General features: G+C 34.8%; 1 protein-coding gene across 1 annotated transcript; it reads left to right on the forward strand.

The window, feature by feature from the left end:
• Positions 1-15,580: 15,580 nt before the first annotated feature.
• Positions 15,581-20,075, forward strand: LOC120332876 (uncharacterized). Its single transcript, XM_039400205.2, has 4 exons — positions 15,581-15,674; positions 16,278-16,424; positions 18,399-18,637; positions 19,890-20,075. The coding sequence occupies exons 1-4, from the start codon at positions 15,581-15,583 to the stop codon at positions 20,073-20,075; spliced, it is 666 nt and encodes a 221-aa protein (XP_039256139.2).
• The last annotated feature ends 4,541 nt before the right edge of the window (positions 20,076-24,616 follow it).

Raw genomic sequence — 24,616 nt, forward strand, 5'->3', positions numbered from 1 at the left:
GTGCCTCGTGCAGTCAAGTTTTAATCAGATCGAGGCGTGTAGTGAAGGCAAATGGAGGATATATCGAAAAATAACAATGAATTCTAATATTTTTTTTATAATGATATTTTCTGCAAAATATTTTTTTCTTTCTCACATTTTTAATGTAGATATTTTAAATAATAAACATTTGTCTACACTTGGTTTAATCACCCTGTATGTTGCATTTAATATCATTTATATTTTACGTGTTGATTTGAGGTTAATTATATATTTAGAATTTAATGATGATAACAAAGCAATAAATAATATTATATATCCGAGGTTGTTTATTTACTGCGAAGAATTTGTTTTTTTGAATTTCTTCTTTACTTTCGACTGTGAGGTTTTGCGCTTATCTCTGGACTAAATCGCAAACTCCATCTTTCCACTTGTCACAATGGTCAGTTTCCCCAACACCTTCTTTGTATTTGTTTGTTCTCCGTATATTATATGCGGATAGGACATGATATAAAGTCAGTTAGATCATAAAATCTCGACGCGAAAGTGTCAGGTCCCAATAACATCTCCATAGTGAATTAACAACAACAGTAGCATTATTTAAACGTTTCGCTGCCGTTTGTATATAAGCTTGCTGACAAAACGGTCCCAAATGCTTCATCAAAAGTCGAAGAAATACTATTTGCATTTGCGAATATATGTAGGTCGATTTGTTTAATGAAAGCACACAGGCCAGGCCGACTTGAGTCACCCGCAATTTACAATTTCCAAGATACTTTGAGGGAACAATGCTTGAAAATATTGGTCGCAAATCGAAGCCTTTATATTTACGTTTGCAATGTCGCTGAAAAGCCTCTTTCTGATTGTACAAACTTCAGTTTGTTTGTATGACTTTTTACAAATTACATTTCTGTACTTAATGACCTAACTTAGTTTCGAATAAACAAAAGGTGTGTTGCATTTCAATAACTGTGGATTTGGTTAATCGAATTTTGAATGAGCTATCTACCGTCTTTGTAGCGGTAGGCTATTTATTTAATCACACATATTATATACTTGTCCATAAAATGTTGAACGAAAAGTCCGTTTTCCATGATCTGGTAGGTTAACATTCATCTCGTTTTGTGATGCCAAGTAAAGTAGTGCTTCCTTTCAATCTATTTAGTTTTTAGTAGCATCTTACTCTAAATCAGTGGTTCTGAAACGCTGGGGCGCGTAGACAATTTTTCTAGTGGGCTTGAAGCTAAGTAAAAATATAAATATTTATAAGGTTTGATCTTGTCCGCCTTATTTTAGAGTTTTACATTTCTTTATTTTGAATATTTATGTTTCATCCACACATTTTCAACATGTTTTTGAATAAAACATATATTCGGCTCACTATCTGTTATTTGTAGCTTATTGTTAGCTAGTTGTTTTTTAAGGGGGGCACAAGACATGACAAACTCTAAAAAGAGGGCGTGTCGATTTGCCAGACTCGTTTTATTGAGAATATTCAAAACTGTTGCCTGAATCATAAATGAAAATAATTAGCACCAAACAAATAAAGACAACTGACACGGAATAAAAAACTAATACACACAGAAACAACTCCATATAAAAGCCTAGTACCAAAACGACAGATATACAATCAATGTAAAACAATACATATAAATGCAACACAAATCGAACTGTAGACATGCAAATATCATATTGTTACTGAACGATCCAAAATACAGCATGAAATGACGCTATACATGAAGACTACTAAATGAATTCAAACCACAACGCTATATTTCAGGCAATGTAATCTTAAACTGCCATAACAAGAAATACATTTTTAACTGTTACCACCAGAAATGCAATCCTAAATATCTTACTGAGCTTAGAGGGGCGATGATAAATTCAATACGTAAAACGACGACACATGAAAGGGAAAAAGACGACACGTCGGATGCAAAAAACAACACAGTAAAGATGACGACGACGAAATAGCGATAATCATCACGATAACAATTGAAGATGCCCGGACTAAACAAAAACCTAGGATCATTCAAACTGCCGAGAAAGCCACCTCCATGGCTATCAGCAGGAAGTCACTCTTCTAGGAGTCAGAGTTTCTAATATGAAAAGGAATTTGCTAATAACTACTACTATTGCGACATCGAGAAAAGGGGAAATCAGTAATCAGTGCCCACAATACTACCACAAAACATAATAAGCATTGCGGGAAACCAAAGTATGAAGACTTTAGATCAGGGTCCGGCCACCTGCGGGCCATATTAATAAGGCTGCAGTGTTTATTCTTGTGCAATCTGTTGAGATGTATTTGAGAAAAAGAACTTACAAAGAGTCTTTTATAGAATTCGGCTTTACAAGTGTTATCAAAAATTTCGCGGACAAACCGCAATGCGTCGTTTTCTGTAAAATACTCATCCAGAAAAGTATGGAACCGGAGGAAACACTTTTGAGTCGTGTCATGGCGACTTGGCAAGAAAAACAAGTGATTATTTCAGGAGAAAATATGAGAATTTGAAATTTTGTCGTCTTGATTCCTGTGGAATGTGGGCACGCCAAAATAATTCAGTATTGAAGGCGTCGTACCGCATCGCCTTCCGGATCTCCCAGGCAAATAAACCCCACACCGTCGGTGAAGAACTGATAAAGCCCTGTCTCATCGAAGCAGCTACTTTGGGAAAGCAGCAATCTACCAAGTTAATTTGACTAATAAATTAGATGAATCCACGGATGTTTCTCCATGTGCTCAATTATTGTTTTATACTCTGTGCATTTCCGAAAACGACTTTATTTCAGTTACAAGGGGCACCGCAGACATGATTTCCTGCTGATGGTGGCTTACTTGGGTGATTTTTTTTGCTGCAGTGAATTCCCTAAATTTTAGGTCCCAAGGACGACTTCAGTGATTGCATACGACTCGCAATGAAGTAGCAGCTTTTAAAAGCAAAATTCAGCTGTATGAGAGAATGTTACAAAAGGGAAACATGAGCATTTTTTCAAATATGACAATGCTTATGAAGTCTGATCCAAAGAAAGAATGTAACTTTACACATGAGACTGTCAACCATTTGATTCCAATAGTCACTGCTATCGATCGGTACTTTCCTGGAATTGTAGAACAACACTAGGACATGTGGATATGCGAATCATTTTTGTGCAAAGAAAGCACCATTAGTGATAACTATATTTTCAGATTTGATTTTCCAGATTGCGTAAGGATTTAGGTCTCAAAATTCACTTTGCAAGGACAGACATCGGAAAATTTTGGACTAGCCTCCAACATGAATATACCATCATCTCTAAGAAGGCATTGAGATTTTTGATTCAATGTCCTCCCAACTTACCGCTGTGAAGTAGGATTCTCTGCAATGACATCTATTAAAACAAAATATCGAAATAAGCTTCTGATTGATGATGATATGAGATGCCTAGATTTGATCGTTTAATTTTGCAGAAACAGTGTCACTCTTCTCACTGAAATTAAATCAAGACCATGTTCCATTGTTTGATTCCTTTTTTTACTGTTGCTATTAAATTTTTTGTATACATGCTAGACTTTTTATTTTTACGAAAAAGGGTAATTGAGCTTTGGGGAATTGGATTTCGGGGTAACGATGTTAAAAAGTTTGGGAACCAGATTAGATTTTAATTCTCCACAGACCATTCTCTTGTTGTCATTGGCTTGTATACGGCCGGAGTTTGATACTAAAAAGAAAACCAAAAAAAAGGAAATGCAAACATTCATTTTTATTGTCAATATATCCACTTAAATCGCAAATCAAACACGTATATACAATGGAACTGATTTTCCCTTTCTTCTGATTTCCATTTTGACACGTTACTCATAGTGTGGTACAATACCCTTTTTTCTTTATGCTCACTTATGCTACAAAAAGCTGACATTTTCTCGAGTGTATATGTGTGAGCGTTGACGTTGCCGAAAAACAATCACCAGTTTGATATCATGAGAAACTTCACTTCATGAGTGGCCTCCTATTAATATACGCAAGGAATGCAAAAGAGGCTAACTGAAAACAACCATAGTATTTGACCTCTCTTAACTACGAAAGTGAGGCGTGAAGAATATGTTTTTCGAAAAGGTTCATCCAAGTTTTTCAATATTTTTTACGGGTTTTCGTTACAATTGAATTATAATTAGATCAAGAGATACATTTACTTTCGTCTCCATTTAGCTTAATTATTTATTTAGTATGTCAACAATGAAAGCCTCAACATTTTTTGGCGTACAACCGTATCTTTCTCCCATCACCAGAAATTCGCATTAGACCGTTCATATTCATTTTCACATCAGATTAGAAATAAACCATTATGAATTAGATAGGCTGAAACTATTACATTGATGATGGCAATATTTACATATCGAACCAAAATCTAGACTGAACTATATAAGGTTTTAAACCAAAGTCTCTGTTCTCCGTAACTAGTATTTTAAGGTCATATATAATCTTCACTATACTTACCTTTGTTTTCACTTTCACCTTTCACGTTGCTCACCATTAGACATTATTATCGGTTGGGATTACGCTAGACTTACTAACTTTACTTTCTCTATGCATTTGCGCTAATGGATTTGTATACGTTTAATGCATGTGTACTGTAGCAAGGATAACAATGACTATTCTGTTTGGTTTATATGTCTTGCTGCCACAATATACCTTTCTCCAAAGATACTTTTTGATAAATATTTTCAACCCGTATTTACCATCGTAACTAGCAGAAAGTTTCATACAATATTGTTGCTTGCTTTGACAAATGACGATAACCACATCTTGATTGTGTTCAACAATGAAGTATTTCATACCCCAAATATAGTGGAAATTTTGCCATTCCTAACCAATTTTGCCTTGTACTGATAGATATTTTATCTTTTTCTAGTCACAACATGGCACCAATGAAAAATTTCACGTTTATGATTCATTGTCAGACAAATTGTTATCCCAGTCTGACGTAGTTACATGACACAACGTAGAAAACACCGGTAGTTACGTTACAAATTGAAAAAACGTTTTAAAAATACTGGGGTACCGAGTCTCTAGCGAGGCACCGTGAGTCGGACAAGGGTCAGCGGACCGTATGTTGCACCCCTCAAACTTACACTATAGCTGACGGCTGTCAAAGAGACCAAGTGATTATTTTGCGACCTTCCTGTCCATTTCAGGCGAAATCATAAAAATATACAGACTAAGGGTTGTCCAAAACGAATCGAATATTGTTTTCCAACTCTCTCTCTCTCTCTTTATATTATATACATGTATACCTAATTGTGTCGTTTGCATTAAAAATTAATTTAGCACTCTTGTTTAAAATCAACCAACTCCTAATTAATTCTTAGAATTTTTTCCATTACATTGCTGTAGGTCTTGTTTCGTTTCTTAATTGCTATCTGCTCAGAATAAAACTCGTATACAACTGAGCTCCGTTTATTGAGAACAGCGGCACAACGTTAAACAATACAACAAAACAACGATCATAAACAAACGTCTCAAGTTAACACAACTGTATATCGACTGCTGAGCCAGACGAATAGATGAGATGCATGCGGCGCAACAATTATGAGTTGTCGCGCTACTCATCATTGGAGTAATCATATTACGTCACATCTTCCCGTCAAACAATAAATAGCATATTAATACAAATAGCTTCAATAAATGTGCAATAACATAAAACATTATTATTCAATACCCATATCTATCAGGTCTTTTAACAGTGCGTGTGGATCTGCGAAGAGGGGGGTTGATCTATGTTCTATTTGATCAGATACACTAGGATTAACTAAAACACTGCTATCGGGAATATCATCATTAATAATTGGGTCATGTTGTGTTTTTATATCGCCATTATTATAGGAAGATGTGTATGGATCAGAAATACTACAGTCGTAATCATTATTATTTGTAAAGGGTTGGAACTCATCTGGTTCTCTTGTATGCCTCAAATGCCTTCGATTTCTTCGATAAAGACCACCATCTTCAGTTCGGATCAGATACGATCTGATGTCAACTTGTCGTTCAATTCTACATTTGCGCCATCTTTCCCACGGTCCGGCTTCATTCTGACCAACTGACCCGGATACAATTTCATCAGCTTCCTCGTTCCCCTGTTGTAATATTTAGCTTGAATGTCTTTACGCTTCTTTAAATGTGATTCGATATTCGTAACAATTTTCGGACGCAGAAGAGATTTTGATGTTGGAAGCAGAGTTCTAGTGCGTCTTCCAAATAACCTTTGTGCTGGTAAACCTGGTATTCCTTCACTCGGCGTATTACGCCAATCGAGCAACGCAAGAAATACATCACCCTTACTCTCAATAGCTTTTATCATTATGCTCTTCATTTGTTTAACGGCGGACTCTGCTTTGCCGTTGCTTTGGCTATATGTAGGAGAGCTTGTAACATGCTGAAATTCATAATCTTCAGCAAATATTCTAAATTCCTCGCTACTATATTGAGGAGCGTTGTCAGAAATCAGTTTTTCTGGTAAGCTGTGTCTAGCCATGTGTTGTTTCAACGCTCTGATAACTTCTGCAGATGTGGTCGTATGAAGTCTGTCAACTTCGCAAAAATTGGAGTAAAAATCAACTGTTACCAGATAGTTTCTGCCTTGCAGTTCAAATAAATCGGACGCAATAATTTGCCATGGTCGAGAAGGAATCTCATGGTGAATTATCGGCTTTTTTTGTTGATTAGGTTGAAACACTCGACAAGTAGTGCATGACGAGACATAATCATGTATGTCACTGGCCATTTTTGGCCAGAACAGAACCTCTCTTGCCCTACGAATAAAAACCTGTATTCCAATGTGACTTGCGTGTATGCGCTGCAGAATATAATGTTTGGCAGATTCTGGTACCACAATGCGACATCCTTTCGAAATTAGCCCATTTTGAACAGTAAGTTCTTCTCTAAAATTGAAATATTCTTGCATGGACCGTGGAAGCTGTTTCTTGGTAATCGGCCATCCATCTTCAATGATGGCTCTAAGAGTTTGCATTGACGAATCTTTATGTGTAAATTTTTGTAAAACATGCATTGTTTTGTCCAACAATGGAATATCTTCCAACATATCAATTTTTTCAATTTCATTAGCCAGTGACAGTTGAAATACATCATCTTTACCAATCGTGTCAGTACTTTTATCAATATATGCTCGGCTCAGACTATCGGCAATGAACATATTTGCACCTTTTTTGTAATTTACCACAAAGTCATAATTTTGAAGAAGCATTCTTTGTAGTCGTTTTGGTGCATCTACTAATGGCTTTTAGTAATAGTTTCGAGTGGTTTGTGATCGGAGTCAACTCGTACAGTCCTTCCATACACATAATGTTCAAATTTTTCCATGCAAAACAAAATCGCCAAAAGTACTTTTTCTCTTTGGGCATAATTGCACTCATTAGATGTCAGAGCACGTGAAGCATAAGAAACAGGGTGGTCATTTTGCATCAAGCAAGCTCTAAGCCCTTTGAAGAAGCATCACATTGTAGGACAATAGGGACATTCTCATCATAATATTGCAAAATAGGAGATTTCATCAGAGTAAATTTCATTGTATTGAAACATGTACCGTGTACTTTTTTGTCCCATATGAACTCATTATATTTTCTAATAAGTTTTCTAATAGGTGCACTAATTTAAGATAATTTCGGAGCAAATCGCTGTAGAAACATTGTAGTAGCCAAAATTCTTTGCACCCCTTGTTTATCAGTCGGATGAGGCATATCTCTGATACCTTCCAATTTTGCCAAATCTGGGTTTAAACCGTCTTTGCTGATAACGAGACCCAAGTAAGCAACTTATGTTTTCATATATTGTAATTATTCTTTTTTCAATTTAATACCCTTCTCTCTAGATCTTTGTAGAAGATCATAAATTTTTTTTCTTGTTATCGGGCGTTGCCTATTCTATGGTATCACCCACACCATATATCAAGATATCATCGGTAACTGGCATAACTCCACTTAAACCATTAAGAGCAAAGTTCAGACGGCGCACAAACTCTTCAGGGGACGGCTTAAGTCCGAATGCCATTCTTCGCCACCCATAGCGACCCCATGGAGTACCAAACGTTGTCAGATAACTACTTTTAACATCGAGTTCAATATGCCAAAAACCATTTTTAACATCGGCAATGGTGAATACTTTTGCCTTGTGCAAGTGAGGTAGGTAATACATCGTCAATAGTAGGCATTGGATGATTGTTTCGTTCTAAAGCCTTATTCAAAGGCTTTGGGTCAAGACATAAACGAATATTTCCAGATTTCTTTGATACTACAATCAAATTTGAAATCCAGGGCGTATAACAATCTACAGGGGATATAATACCGTCATTCACCAATCTGTCCAGCTCATTCTTAACCTTGTTTTGAAGTGATAATGGTACTTTTCGCACTGGCATTTGAACTGGAGTAACCGTATTATCAACCTCCAGTTTCAATTTTCCTTCAAGTTTGCCCGTGCCAGTAAATATATCAGCAAACTCGGCAAAAATTTGGCTGAGCGACATCTTGGAGAATTTTTCAAAATTACATGAATTGGAAATGGTACAAAAAATATTTTCATAATTGACAGTAACTAAATTCAGTTCTTGAATTGCCCCAAATACCAGTAATGGTACTAATGGTTGTTTCAAAACCATAAAATTTAAAAAATAAGATATACGATTTTTCGGGTTATAAACCGGTAAAGAAATCTTCCCCAACGGCAAGATTAACGTCTTGTTGTACATTGATAATTCAGCAGATGTAGGTACTAGTTTAATTAATTTAAAGTCGTTGCTGGCCTCAATATAGTGGGTCTTCGAAATAACATTAACATAACAACAACTTCTTATGAGATAAATGGGTACTGCTATTGGTATAAATATTTTCACACATATCAATGTCATTTTTATAATAAGTATCGACACATTCAGCATTTGGGCCATCGGTACCATGGTTATATTTAGTTCTCAGTCGACATTTTACTGCAAAGTGATTTTTCATATTGCATCTGTTGCAAACTTTACCCCACGCTTTACCCCGACAATAATTTCTACCAAAAATGTGCTTTTTACCACAAAATTTACACTCACGGATATTGAGTTTGCTCTCAATATTTCTCTTACAATTTGCTCTCCATATTGATGATTTTCGACATTCGACAGAGGTGGAAACATCACACACGGTTGTGAAGTGTGTCAAGTGATAGTGCCGTTATGGTTTAGTAATCATGCATAGTTGGCGCGTTTTCTTACCATTTCTAGTTTATCTTATTACATTTTCATTCAAACTACGCTTATCACAACCTCCAACTCCGAGTACACAGGTATATTTATTTTTGAGATATAAATACACTTAGTTATATGAAGATTTATTCACATAGTTTTATGATATGCTTGTTGTAGTTCAACTGGACCCAATGTATCGAAGACAATCACACAGTAGGTCCTTCTTGCATCCATAGTTCATATTTTATGTAAATCAAACTGTTAGAAATTTAATTCGTTTATATCGTCAATTTTAATTTTTGAGATTTCACATTCTGAGACTTTCTTACAAAAATCTTAGCTTATTCATATTTATCCCGATAAAGGAAAGTTCATGGACCCCGCACACTCGTCAGATTACCAGTCAAACTTAGTTTTTGGATTAGTTGACCAGTTAATTGTTCCATATTCAGGACTTTGATAAGGTAATCATATAACAGGGACTGACATTGATTTGCCCATTCAGAACATTTATTATGAGTTGCGTTGACATACTCCATCGACGACTTCATTGTTTTCAGGCGAATCATTGTCGACTCATGAGCTCGACAGCTATCAATACTCTTTACAAGAGTTAAATCTCGTTCTTGTAAAAATCTTCGTCTAAGGTGATTATCGAGTACTCCATCAATTATCTATTATCAATTATAGTCAATAGAGTTGCAGTACGCAGGATAGGACTTGCAGGCAATTTCATAGTAGTCCCACGACCTTTTAAATATCTTCCAATTTAGAGACAAACTGCCACTTTTAACATTAAATGGCGCTGGAGTAGGAAGATTCATTTTCTATCTGCAGATGAGCAATTTTATGTAGGCGTAATTCGTATCCTCGCTATTCCACAAAGAATAGAACCACTTCTGACACCATGTTTCGTTTCTTAATTGCTATCTGCTCAGAATAGAAATTCGTATACAACTGAACTACGTTTATTGAGAACAGCGGCACCACGTTAAACAATACAACAAAACAACGATCATAAACAAACGTCTACAAGTTAACACAACTGTAAATCGACTGCTGAGCCAGACGAATAGATGAGATGCATTGCGCCGCAACAATTGAGAGTTGTCGCGCTACTCATCATTTACGTCACAGTAATCACATTACGTCACAGGTCTAACCATTCTTTTAACGTTAAAAAGCATGTTATTGCCAGTATGCGTGGACAATTTTCGTGGATAATTTGTAAAAAGCAATTCTTAGGTAATGTCTTCACAAAAGTAAAGCAGTTAGCTAGCTGTTCATTCGGTCACTTATTTATACAGCTTTACAAAGTCCAAAGAAAACTTTGAACAAGGAAACCATATGAAAGTTCGCGTTTAATCACATTTCACACAAAACCTCAAGGGATCTGTGAGAAGAATTTTCACCGAACATTCTGTGGCCTACACTGTTCGGATTCGATTCAACGTTAATGCCCACGTAAGATCTTGAAGGATTGAATGGTCGATTTGGAAACCAGTGTGTACAGGCAGCTGTTCTCCCATTGGATAAATAAATTATTTTTGTCTGAAAGACCAAGCAGAAAAAAGTTGAACATAAAATTTGAGCAAAGTTAAAAAATGCAAATGATCCAAAACATTGTGGTTTTACTTACTTGCAAGTGAAGACTTGCGTGTTTATTATCATACCCGTCCAAATGTGATGGTAATGATGCCCGATGACGGTTCGTGACCGAATAAGTGATCTTTGCTGTAAATATTTCCTGCATTTCCGCCGATGCTTTGACAACTCGCTTTTGCTTGGTCTAGATCAGGGGTGCACAACTCAAATGAGGGTACGTGCCAAATTTTTCAAAACAATCTTGTCGCGTGCCACGCCCAATTGTGGTATTGTAAATTAACTCCGTAAAACAAACAAATTGCAATAACAATACATGATAACGGATATCTATTTATTAAAACAATTTATGGTCCTGAAAAAAAAAACTGCTGTTTTTGATATAAACGTGATATTTCAATGTATATCATAAATATTTCTTTATTTTACAAAACCGTTCGCGTGTCACGTTTGAGCGTTTGGCGTGCCAAATTTGGCACGCGTGCCTCGTGTTGTGCACCCCTGGTCTAGATGTAGTCGGTTATCATTTGTGATCAACACGTAACACTTTCCATTGTAAACTCCATCGCAATTTTCTAAATACAAGTGAAAATGTGTAAGATGGTCGATAGTTATCTTATAATGAATATATATACATAAAGCTATTTTATTATTATTACGAGCTTTTATATTATAATCTCTGAAACATTTCCACAAAGTTTAAAACTCAATTAAAAGTAATCGTAGAGAACCTGGAGAGAAAAACTTGTATATCATACCTAAATCTCTTCTTGTCATATACTTCTCTTCCGAATCGTTTATTCTGGTATCAATACCTTTTGCTATACCATCAACGTCGGCAATATCTAATGGAAAAAATTGCGGTAATCGACTACTGATCACACGCTTGTTTATTTGTGACAGTGATTAATAGAGAATTGGTTTTGGACGCTCGGCCATCTCGAGACTTTTCCCGATAGGTAATGTCGTTAACATTTATTATGATAGTATTTACAGCCAATTACTGTGCTGCAGTCCATATATAAAGTTTTGGAGAGTTAGAGCTTACAAACTGGTCTGCTTATTTAAAACCATCATTTTCATTAAAATGCTAATAGCTATTTTTAGACTAGTCTATCGCAGCCTTTGCGAGACTAATTTTTGATTACTGCCACTAAACTAATGCTCATTGGAAGACAAAAAGGCAATTAAAATACCCATTTACAACTAAATTTTGGAAACAGAACTGAAAATTCATAAATAACACGCAAAACCGCGAAAACGAGGCAATGTTTACAATCATGTTTTTCAATATCTGTCTGAGCGACAAATATAATATTTTTAGGTCATCGTCGAATTTTTGCTGATTGGTAATTATTACGGAAATAAACAAGGAAATTCATAGGCTTCAGATCAGTTTCGCGCAGAATTACTGCTAATTATAGCTTCAATTTTTTTCTATCAGACATTGCCAAGTATAAGTTGATTATATAGCAACAGGTATTGAGGCCAGATTAAACGATTTGGAAGAAAGGTGTATGACAAGAAGAGATTTAGGTATGATACACAAAATTATTTATTTCTCTACTTTTATTTGAGTTTTAAACTTTGTGGAAATGTTCCACAGAGTGAAATATAAAAATTTCTAAATAATAATTAAAAGTTTTATGCAAGCTATCTTCACTATAATGATAGAATAGACTAGTATAGTGGTCCATCGTTGTCACGCGAAAAATAGAAAAAAAAATTTAAAACAGATTAAAAAATTAAAAAAATAAAACAAAATTTGCAAAAAAAAACGACACTAAAATAAAAACGAAATGAAAAAATAATAAAAATGCAAAAAAAATAATAAAAAAAACGATTAAAATGAGATAAAGAAGGTTCATCCTTGTCAGACGTTTTCATTTTGATAAATGTTGCTTCTGCTTGGGGCAGGTAGAAACTTGTGGAAAGGTTAATCTATATATCATTTAGAAATTAAACTTATTGCACTCAATGAAAATTAGTAGTCAATTGGAAACCCAGGGAACACCGTTTGTACGCGTAGAATTATTTATGACAACGTTGGTTCCAGGCAGAAGCAACATTTTTCAAAATAAAAACGCTTGTCAACGATATTTTAATTTTATTCCTAATTTTTAATTCCGTTTTCATTTCATTTTTGTTTTATTTTTGTAAACTTTATTTAATATTTTGTTTTTAAAATTAATCTTTCCTTTTACGCGTGACAACGATGGGCCACCATAAACCAGTATTCCCAAAGGAAAAATCAACAAAATTGTGTTAAACATAACTAAAATGCATTTATCATAAATGTTTCAATGTTTTTTATTTTAAATGCTGTGTAATTTAAATCAATAATTTCATTTCACCTTTTAATGTCATTGACTTTCTGTTACGTAAGAAGAGTTGACTCTTTGCCTTTATTTATTAGGCCTACATGTTTACAATCTTTAAAAGGCATAAAGTACACATTAACGATCACAATATTGAGTTTTATTTAAAAGCAGATTTTTTTTTCGTGTAAGTGCGCCGTGAGTTTTTCACTGATAATTTGGCGCCGCACGAACAAAAAGTTTGGGAACCTCTGGAATGGGAAATCTTATACATTTTCACTTGTATTTAGAAAATTGCGATGAAGTTTACGATGGAAAGTGTTACGTGTTGATCACAAATGATAACCGACTAAATCTAGACCAAGCAAAAGCGAGTTGCCAAAGAATCGGCGGAAATGCAGCAAATATTTACAGCAAAGATCACTTCTATAAGATGATTGCATTGATCCGGTCACGAATCGTCATCGGGCATTATTACCATCACATATGAACGGGAATGACAATAAACGCAAGTGTAAGTTTTCACCTGCAAAAAAAAAACACAATGTTTAATGAATTTGCAAATTTTTTGTTCAACTTTTTCCTGTTTGATCTTTCAGACAAGGGGAATTCATTTATCAAATGGAAGAACAGCTGCCTATACACGCTGGTTTCCAAATAGACCACTCAATCCTGCAATACCTTACATGGGCATTCACGTTAAACCGGATCCAAATCATGTAAATCAAGGAATGTTTGATGAAAATTCCTCAAACAGACTTCTTGGGGTTTTGTGTGAAATGTGATTGAAAGCGAACTTTAATATTGATACTTCGTTCAAAGTTTTCTTTTGTATATGTTTTCTATGTATTCATAAAAAGGCTGAATGAACAGCAAACTGCATAACTTTTGTAAAGACATTACATAAGAATTGCTTTTTGCGTATCATGCACAAAAATCTTCACCACACATATTGGTATTAACGTGCTTTTTTTATTCAAAGAACGGGAGCTGCAAAGTAATGAAAATGTTGTAAGGATTAATTAGGAGTCAATTGATTTTATATAAGAAACCTCAATAAAGTCTAATGCAAAAAAAAAACAATTAGGCATATATATAAAGAGAGAAAAAGACAGGCAGTTGGGAACATCGTATAAGTGAGTAATGTTTAAAAATGAGTACACACACCGTTGCATCGGAACATAAAGGGGAATTTTTTTTAATACTAGAAAAATATGAGAAAATATTAGAAGTACGCATAAAGCAACAGAGAAAATGATTTCACGATTTGTAATTGTAAATAGCCTTTAGGGTTTTTTCCAACTCATCAACGTGTCTGAATGATGACCCCATTATTCCCCTGTCTGTTCAATTATAATAAGATGTTCTATTTTTAATATTAGTTGGCTTTGGTGACCGTACATTTGAACCCATGTACATTTGAACCCATGCGTATATCCACGGGTTCAATCTATATGCGGGTGCTAAAACCCATGGGTTAGGGTTAGTATGGGTTTAACTATCCGTGAAACAAAAAAAATTCCATAGGTGCAATAGCATACAGGTGCAATTGTCATGGGTTCAAATGTACGTGGGTTCAAATGTAATGGAACCGTTGGCTTTACGTCTATGTACAAGAACATCTCCATATTGATGGTATGACCTTATAACCGACCAGTCGATCGCGATCTAATTTGAAGATTTTAGTCAGCATTGCCGCTATATGAATATTAGTTGGCTGCATATATATATTGGCTGTATTTGTATGTCACGTTACCAACCCTATCAAAATGCAAAGCCCAATAGGATTAGCTTACTATTTGAATGAGATCACAAAACGCTGAAAATGCCTTCAGCCTAATGCAAAATTACCTCGATGAGATCTCAGTACTACGTCATCAACGGACCATGCTAGTTATCAAGTGATTTCTGTGGAGTTGACTTTCGAGTTTTTCAAACGAAGCAGTAAACGCAAACATAGAACCAAATTTGGCCACAAAAATTTGTGCGTGATACACCCGACTTTTAATGGATTTTCATAGCACACATAAAACAAAACATTTCATGAACTTGTTAACTTTCCGCATGTGTCTAAATTGACTTATAATTCAAATAAATGTACATTGGAATGCAATTATCTCCTGCATCACACAGCTAGCTTGTGGAATTATCGAAGGTGAAAATGAAAGTAAATGAAGCATTGAAAGAAACTTCGTACTGAACCATGAACTACACCTAAATCAATACCTAAGAAATTTGCGCAAACGTTTGGAAAAATCGCTGAATATTATCTAGCAGCGTTGAATTAGGTACACGTTCGATAGACTTGGGTATAAATTCAGGCATTTTGCAATAAAAATGAATCATAGCTAATAATTTACATTTAAAGGTCTGCGTTATATGCCTGCTACAGGAGTATCTAGAATTGAATTAAAAAAAAAAAATTGAAGAACTTTCAATACAGACAATAACGGCTCGCAATGGTAAAAGGCAAAGATGATCGCAAGAACAAAATACACAAGCAGTTGGGTAAACATCAGCTACGGGGCACTTTATCGAATGAAAATACTAAAAGTAAGTTTATTTCCAAAAACTGTTGAATAAGGTCAGTTGTTCATCACGTTATCGTATTCAAATCCTTTAGTTTTAAGTGAAATATGTGCTGAAGTACTGAGGTTTGCACGCTTTCAATGGTATATAATGAATTTTTGTGACAATTGAGAATGCACAGTGTTACTGTGAACACAGCATCATCTAATTAATTAGTTGTAATTAATTAGTAATAATAAAAAATTAATGAAAATACATAGTAAACCCTGCTAAGGACACACTCACAACTTAGTAGACTCACTAGGTTAGTATTTCATTCGGCGACCCAAAGAGTTCAGTCTAAACAGTGGATCTTAGCCCGGGTTTGATGAAGATCAAATGATTGGTTGCAACTTTCAACAACACTTCATGGTGATTACATGCCGTTTTGTGGAATCATTCTTTAATGAGAATATTTCTATTATTGATGCTTCAATTTATACGTGTTGTACATAGTACTTCATTATAACGTTATACAACAAACAGTAATTATATGTCGAACGGTTTTTATGAAACCGAAGTGAAAATATTCTAAATTTAGCATACAAACTCTGCCGAAATATTTTTTCAAGTTCGTGTTTTCAACAGCAAAACGTAAATTCATTGTTATTGGAGTGGCGATCGTGATCTTGGCTGTGTCAATAGCTGTGCCGGTGACTTTGTTGGTTCTCAAAAAAGAAACTATTCCAGATACGACGGCATCAACGCTGGCAACAACACGGGAGGATATGCATGGTAAGCAATTCCAAGCCAAAAATGATAGTCAATATTTTTATTTGGTTCGATTTTAATCAGTTAATTGTATATTTTACAATTACGGTCAATTTCATGTCAATAACTGTCTCATGCCTACAATCTGGTAGTGAGGTAAAAATTCGTTTTCGATGTTGGACTATAATATAATAGTGGGGTTTTCAACGACTACGACGAGAAAGTGCTGCCTGTAGCATACGTAGAAAGATATAGGAAGTGTGCAAAATTCAGGATTGCTAGATTGTGGGTTGTTTATATAAGATTCTGGGTACGCGTTACGTTGTAATACAAGCGGTTACACTTATAAATTGATCTATGCCAGCATAATACAGTTCAGGAATATTGATATTATGTGGTCAAATTAAATTTAATAATTTATGAATAATTTAAAAATATATCGTCACGGTAGAGAGGCGTCACAAACGGAATAGCTAAGGCTGATGTGAAAAGGGTTGAAATGGTGCAAATCCAGGCCCGTGGACACATGCGGTCCGCAGATTCATTATCTGTGGCCCGCGTCGCATTCGGAAAGTACCGTATGTGCTCGTTTAACCGCCCGATCTTGATTAATAAGGGCCAATTTGAATAGACGCCCGTGTGAACAGAACATAAAAACGAGAATATCGGTCGGAGATCGAAGACTTATCGATCGAAACCGCGGTTTCGATTCATGACTCTATAGTGACACCGCGTGTACCATCACTAATTAATAAATAACTCGCTAATTATAAGATATAATTCATCCATAATCGATATTCTCGTTTCAATATTGATAGGGCGTCGCAAAACTTTTCTTCTTTTGCGGATTTGTACCTGCGGTGCGTAGAAAAAGTCAAAATTTTTGTTATTCTCGTTCGAATCATACTTGAGGACTGGAAATGACAATATATTAATTATTGTAACGATCGATCTTCCGTATATGTGACTTGACAAACAAACAACCTGACAAAACAACAAGCGTCCGTGCTTGAATGAGGGCCCGGTTAGTGAGTTTGGTTTAAAAATATGGGCCCGGGCTACAAAACGAGAAAATATACTGTAATCAAAAATTGATTTTGTGTTATTTAGTCATAAAATTAACCAGAAAAATTTTCTGACGTATTGTTACATCACTAATGTCACTGAATTGACTAGTGATATGGCTAGCTGAGGCAACGTTTAGTCGGGAATATATGCTAACAATTTTGGCATCATAGAAATCTAAAAATCGAATGCGGAAAATGATGCCTATATGTCGGAAAATTTAGTAATTACTCTCCTGTACCTCACATTGTGTAATCAATCAATCTGTTATTTTGTGAACATAAGTTTGAAAAAAAAAGTTGACAAATTCAAACAGATTTTTAACTAGATGTGGGAGGAAAAACACCACAATGCTCACTGCAAGTTGTGTCGGTGATAAAAGAATATAATTTAGAGCGGCAATGAGCATTTCCAGAGTCAAGATATTACTTAAATTTGTGGAAGCACTTTTTCCGTTATGAAGAGTTTGAAATCCCACAATAAATGTAGAAATAGAAAAAGTTTTGTAGGTTTTAGAAAGTTTTTTGGTGGTTTTTACATGCCTTAATGTGTTAGCTTAATAAATAACAAATACTGATCAATGTGTTTGCAAAATAAAAGTGTTTGTTATGTATTGCACTGTTTACCTATTCTTGGCACTATTGTGGCCCGCGAACAATGCAAAAATAATTTTGTGGCCCCGGAGCCGACAACCTTGGACCACCCTGAGTTAGACAGAAGATCCGGCAAGTTTTAAATAAAATAAATTAGGAACGTTTATCGCAGGATTGACTGTATCTATGAGCGTGCAGCAAAAAAGTAAGACTTATGAACATTTTCCAAAAAGTCTAATTTCAGTATACCATGATATAATTATATACTATTATAAGCATGTAACTATGACATTGAGATATGTTTTGAAGAATCTTTTCTCTTGCGTTTATGTTTTCTCAGAATTTTGTGAAGTAAAAAATGAAAAAAGAGGTCTGTGTTACTGGACTGAAATCCATCAAAAACCAGATGTCGATTATTTACGAGCAGTTTCTATTTGCAAACAAATGTCGATGGAAATTGCTGTCATACCGAAAGATGATCCCAGTATTGATACGTTCATTTCTTCGAAATTGATGAAAATGATTCCTCCACATCGTTATTGGTCAAGCGCATGGACAAATATGACTGTTGATTTGAAGGTATAAACGCAACTACCGCCAAGTGTGTTAGATTTAAAACTTTTTTTAGAGTTTATCATGATGGATTGATTTTGAAGATGTGGGTTACTATCGATGTGCTTTTGCAGAACCAATTTTATAATCTACATGATCAATGATCTCATCTCCGATTATGCCGACGTCATTACTTAATATTGATGTCTATAGATAAGATTTATGATCACATATAACGTAGATCGGGTTGGGGAAATTGGGGAAAGCAGTGGCAACTGTTTTATCACCTCAAAAAAAAAGATTCCATCACAAATCAATATCAATCTAATGTCATGACAATCAATGGAGAATTCATTTCGTTTATAGCAAAAAATCTTCCTGTAATTTTGGTTGTGAATTTGGTCTCACGAAAATTTTATTGTAATAAAATTCACAGTTTATCAACTATATTATAAATTTTTAAACTTGACTGTAAGTTATTTTCACGGTTAATAATGAAGAAACAACATTTTTATGATAATCAAAATATATTTTTTTTAGATTTTCTCGCCCACGATTTTTTTCAAAGGCATAAAGGTTAAGAAATATTGGTTCAATCATGTGTACATTTGACCATTACAAATTGTTGATTCGTTATTTCATATATAAAATATTGCCCTTGCTATAGATCCGCGACCAAATTTATAAGACTATTTTGAAAACTTAATCACCGTAAAGCGAGTTCGATATTTTTTTCCACGTGTATTATAGTGGATTCGGTTTTTCTGTTATCGTCGCACAAAACACAGTTGCCAATCATCGTAGACAATTCCATTTATCGTCCATTTCAAATCGTGTTTACAGAAAGTTTTATTCAAAAAGTTTCATAACTTGGACTATTAAATCAACAAACTTACATTCCTTGCTTGACCGCAATGAACAATAATGCACAAATTTAAAAGTTTCTGATAAAAGGCTGCAGTCTCCATACTTCCAATTTTGCCTTCATAATTTTCAGAGATTGAGTAGGAAGAATTATATTTTTTCTGATCAGATTGTTGAAATCATCGATCAAAGCAATATTTTCTCGAGATTTGAAGATCAGATACGTGATGTTTACTCAATGCTACAAAGCTGTATAAACATTTCAGCTTTTCGAACTTTGAGTCTTTGTCGCGGGTTACCAATATAATTCAGTTCGATTTATGTTGTGTAAACGTTAACATATTGATTATCCGATATTACAACTATCTACATTTTCATCAAGTTTAATATCATTAATCTTCTTGATTTATTTCAGACTGGAGTGGTTTCTCCTCCGGGTAGTTTAGACAACTTCGTTTGGTATGGAATATTTGATGCTCCTCAGCAGAAAACGTGGACAAGACTTTTTTTGTTTGTCATTGATTTTCCTGTTTCCACTGTTGTCAACTCGGATCCTTCCAGAATGACATATGGAGCTGTGTGTTCGTTTCCCATACCATGATATTTGTGGTGCAGCTCACAAACCTTTTACATACAGGGTGATCAGACCAAGTGTAGACAAATGTTTATTGAAATATCTACAATATAAATGTGAGAGAGAAAAAATTATTTTGCGGAAAATGGCATTATAAAGATAAATAATATAATTCATTGTTATTTTCTGATATATCCTCCCTTTGCCTTCACCACACTCCTCGATCTGTTCGGAACTTGACTGCACGAGGCACGTATGGTTTCTTCCGAAATCTTGTCCCAATAAGTCATCTATGCTTTAGAGCAGTTGCTCTCAATCTGAGTTACGCGCACCACTAGTGGTACGCAAGCAGCTTTGAATCATTGCAACAATCAATCTTTGTATTCGCTGAAAAGCGATTGTAGCGCTACAGATCCTTGTCTTTTAAAGATCGCCCTCGTCGGTTACTGTCCACTAAAAACGGAACGGGCATGTTTCGCCATTTTGCATGATATTTTACAGTGCGTCTGCATTAAATGAGGGAGCGTTCGTGATAGCGGCTAGTACTGTTCAAAGTGTATTCGTACGAGGTTTCGAATAATTTAGCGATTATGATAAGATGTATTGTGACATAACGGACAAATTGGCAAAAACGTCCCTGTTTTGTTTCAGGCGGGCACAGGGGCGTAGCCAAAAATTTTGAAAGGGTTTCTGAAATTTTTTTTTTTTTTTTCAAGTTAGATTGAAACAGCTAGCGGGTCCGATCGAACGCTGGAATACACGTGTTTTCAGTAGTCAGTAGTTTTGGTAATCTTGGTAAAGTAATGGGCGAGGGCGCTCTCTAACGACAAGGATTGGTAGCCTTATAAACGCCGTTTAGCGAATACAAAAGTTAATTGTTGCAATAATTCAAAGCTGCTTTCGTACCACGTGAAATATTCCCGTGTATCAGACTGACAACAACTAATATTAAGGCATAAATTGATGACCTGTTGGGACAAAATTTCAGAAGACACCATACGTGCCTCGTGCAGTCAAGTTTCAATCAGATCAAGGCGTGTAGTGAAGGCAAAGGGAGGATATATCGAAAAATAACAATGAATCTTAATATTTATGTTTACAATGATATTTTCTGCAAAATATTTTTTTCTTTCTCACATTTTTATAATGTAGATATTTTAAATAATAAACATTTGTCTACACTTGGTTTGATCACCCTGTATGTTGCATTCTATATCATTTATATTTTACATGTTGATTTGAAGTTAATTACATATTTAGAATTTAATGATGATAACAAAGCAATAAATAATATTATGTGTCCGAGGTTGTTTATTTACCGCGAAGAATTTTTTTCTTGAATTTCTTCTTTACTTTCGACTGTGAGGTTTTGCGCTTATCTCTGGACTAAATCGCAACCCCCATCTTTCCACTTGTCACAATGGACAGTTTCCCCGACACCTTCTTTGTATTTGTTTGTTTTCCATATAATATAGGCGGATAGGACATGATATATAGTCAGTTAGATCATAAAATCTCGACACGAAAGTGTCAGGTCCATAGTGAATTAACAACAACAGTAGCATTATTTGAACGTTTCGCTGCCGTTCGTATTTAAGCTTGCTGACAAAACGGTCCCAAATGCTCCATCAAAAGTCGAAGAAATACTGTTTGCATTTGCGAATATTTAGGTCGATTTGTTTAATGAAAGCTCACAGGCCGACTTGAGTCACCCGCAATTTACAATTTCCAAGATACTTTGAGGGAACAATGCTTGAAAATATTGGTCGCAAATCGAAGCCTTTATATTTACGTTTGCAATGTCGCTGAAAAGCCTCTTTTTGATTGTACAAACTTTTGTTTGTTTGTATGACTTTTTATAAATTACATTTCTGTACATATGACCTAACTTAGTTTCGAATAAACAAAAGGTGTGTTGCATTTCAATAACTGAATATGGAGTTGGTTAATCGAATTTTGAATGAGCTATCTTCAATTAGTCTTTGTAGGGGTAGGCTATTTGTTCATTCACATATATTATATACTTGTCCATAAAATGTTGAACAAAAAGTTTTCTTAAGTCCGTTTTCCATGATCTGGTGGGTAAACATTCATCTCGTTTTATGATGCCAAGTAAAGTAGTGCTTCCTTTCAACCTATTTAGTTTTTAGTAGCATCTTACTCTAAATCAGTGGTTCTGAAACGCTGGGGCGCGTAGACAATATTTCTAGTGGGCGTGAAGCTAAGTAAAAATATAAATATTTGTAAGGTTTGATCCTGTCCGCCTTATTTTGGATATTTACATTTCTTTATTTTGAATATTTACGTTTCATCCACACATTTTCAACGTGTTTTTGAATAAAACATACTTTCGGCTCACTATCTGTTATTTGTAGCTTATTGTTAGCTAGTTGTTTTTGAAGGGGGGCACAAGACATGACAAACTCTAAAAAGAGGGCGTGTCGATTTGCCAGACTCGTTTTATTGAGAATATTCAAAACTGTTGCCTGAAACATAAATGAAGATAATTAGCACCAAACAAATAAAGACAACTGAAAAAATTGCGGCAATCGACTGCTGATCATATGCTTGTTTATTTGTGACAGTGATTAACTAGTCATGGGCAGCAGACTACGCCTCCCTCGAGGAGTGACCGACCCACAGTTTAAGATTCTGCTCAAATAATAGAGAATTGGTTTTGGACACTCGGCCATCTCGCGACTTTTCCCGATAGTTAATGTCGTTAACTTAACTTAGAGCGATTTTGTGCCAATATGAAATATCAATTCGCGACATGGCTTAGTACTGACATTTAGGATACAAAGTTCTCAAAATAGGAATTTCGTATTTTTAAATATTATTCATATATACACTTATTGCCGCTCAACTGAACCCGAAAAAGTATTGCAAATCGAAAGAAACGAAAGCCGAATAATAGGTGTTTTGTTATATGTATATTGATAAATATTTAAAAATACTTTTAAAACTGTAATAGTAGTTATATTTATAATATATTAGTCATTGTCACTTTAATATTTACTTTTACTAGACACTGAATAAATTAGGTAAGATGTACTTAGTTTATCATATCTTTTTACTTTCAATTAACTACATATAATTCACCTCTGACGATGTTTTTCGACATTCGACAGAGGTGGAAACATCACACACGGTTGTGAAATGTGCCAAGTAATGGTACCGTTATGGTTTAGTAATCATGCATAGTGGGTTCGTTTTCTTACCATTTCTATTTATCTTATTGCATTTTCATTCAAACTACGCTTATCACAACCTCCAACTCTGAGGACTCAACTATATTTAATTTCGAGATATAAATATACTTAGGTATATGAAGATTTATTAACATAGTTTTATGATATGCTTGTTGTAGTTCAACTGGACCCAATGTATCAAAGACAATCACACTGTAGGTCCTTCTTGCATTTATAGTTCATATTTTATGTAAATCAAAGCGTTAGAAATTTAACTCGTTTATATCGAGTTTATATCGAGTTTATCGAGTTTATATCGAGAACTTTGATAAGGTAATCATATAACAGGGACTGACATTGATTTGCCCATTCAGAATATTTATTATGATAGTATTTACAGCCAATTACTGTGCTGCAGTCCATATATAATTTCATTGCTCGTATTTTACTGCAATTAAGTTGACAAATATTTTATAATATCTGGTTACTGCATTTTAGACCTTCTTGGCTTTCTTCCCCGTCAATATAACAAATCCGTATAATCCGATGAAGCAATGTTTGTCTACAAGCTCAACAAGTCAGTCGCTCCCTATATAATTAGTCATGGTTATGACGTTGAATTCTCACAATTTATTTGTATATTTTAAGTTGGTCAGTTTCTTCTCTAAATATCAAACAGCCCACACATACATGTAAAACTGCTTATATCGAAGGAGAAAAGTTTTGAGATAATTATCACATGTAAAATTAATCACCAATTATATAAAACGCATGTGACGCTCAAGATGCATTCGAAAGAATGCCATTGTTTATTTCAGCTGTTTTAAAACTGTCCGTTTTAAAAAGTTCGATTTACAGAATTCAAAATATGTACTAATATTTTCATCATAATTGTCTAATAAATGTATTGTATTGTATAAATATTTTTAAAATATATGTCACGTCGAAGCGCCAAGCGCCATATATAGAAGTTAAGGTCAATCCCAAGATCCATATCTCAGAAAAGTTTTTAGCTAAGATGAGACTATATTGTTGGTATAGGAATGTTACAAAACGCGCTTTTTCGCGCCAAAAAATGTACGCACCACGTCTGCTAAGTACCGTAACGCCGTGTCAGAATACCGCTCATAAAAACGACTACGGACTGCCTGCTGTTGTTTGGAATTCCATGAAATTTTGACATACCTTAGATAAAATGCGCAACTATGATTCGTTATTTGAGTTTTTTCATTAGCGCATAAATTTCCCAACATTCGGGGCTTTTAAAAATTACGCTAAAGTTATACGTACTGCAAATTAATGATATTGTCTATGGACACCAATAAAATATATATGGACGCATGTATGTCATTCCTAACTTGATACTTACCAATTTTT

Source organism: Styela clava, chromosome 13 (genome assembly GCF_964204865.1).
Source record: "Styela clava chromosome 13, kaStyClav1.hap1.2, whole genome shotgun sequence".
NCBI lineage: Eukaryota > Metazoa > Chordata > Ascidiacea > Stolidobranchia > Styelidae > Styela > Styela clava.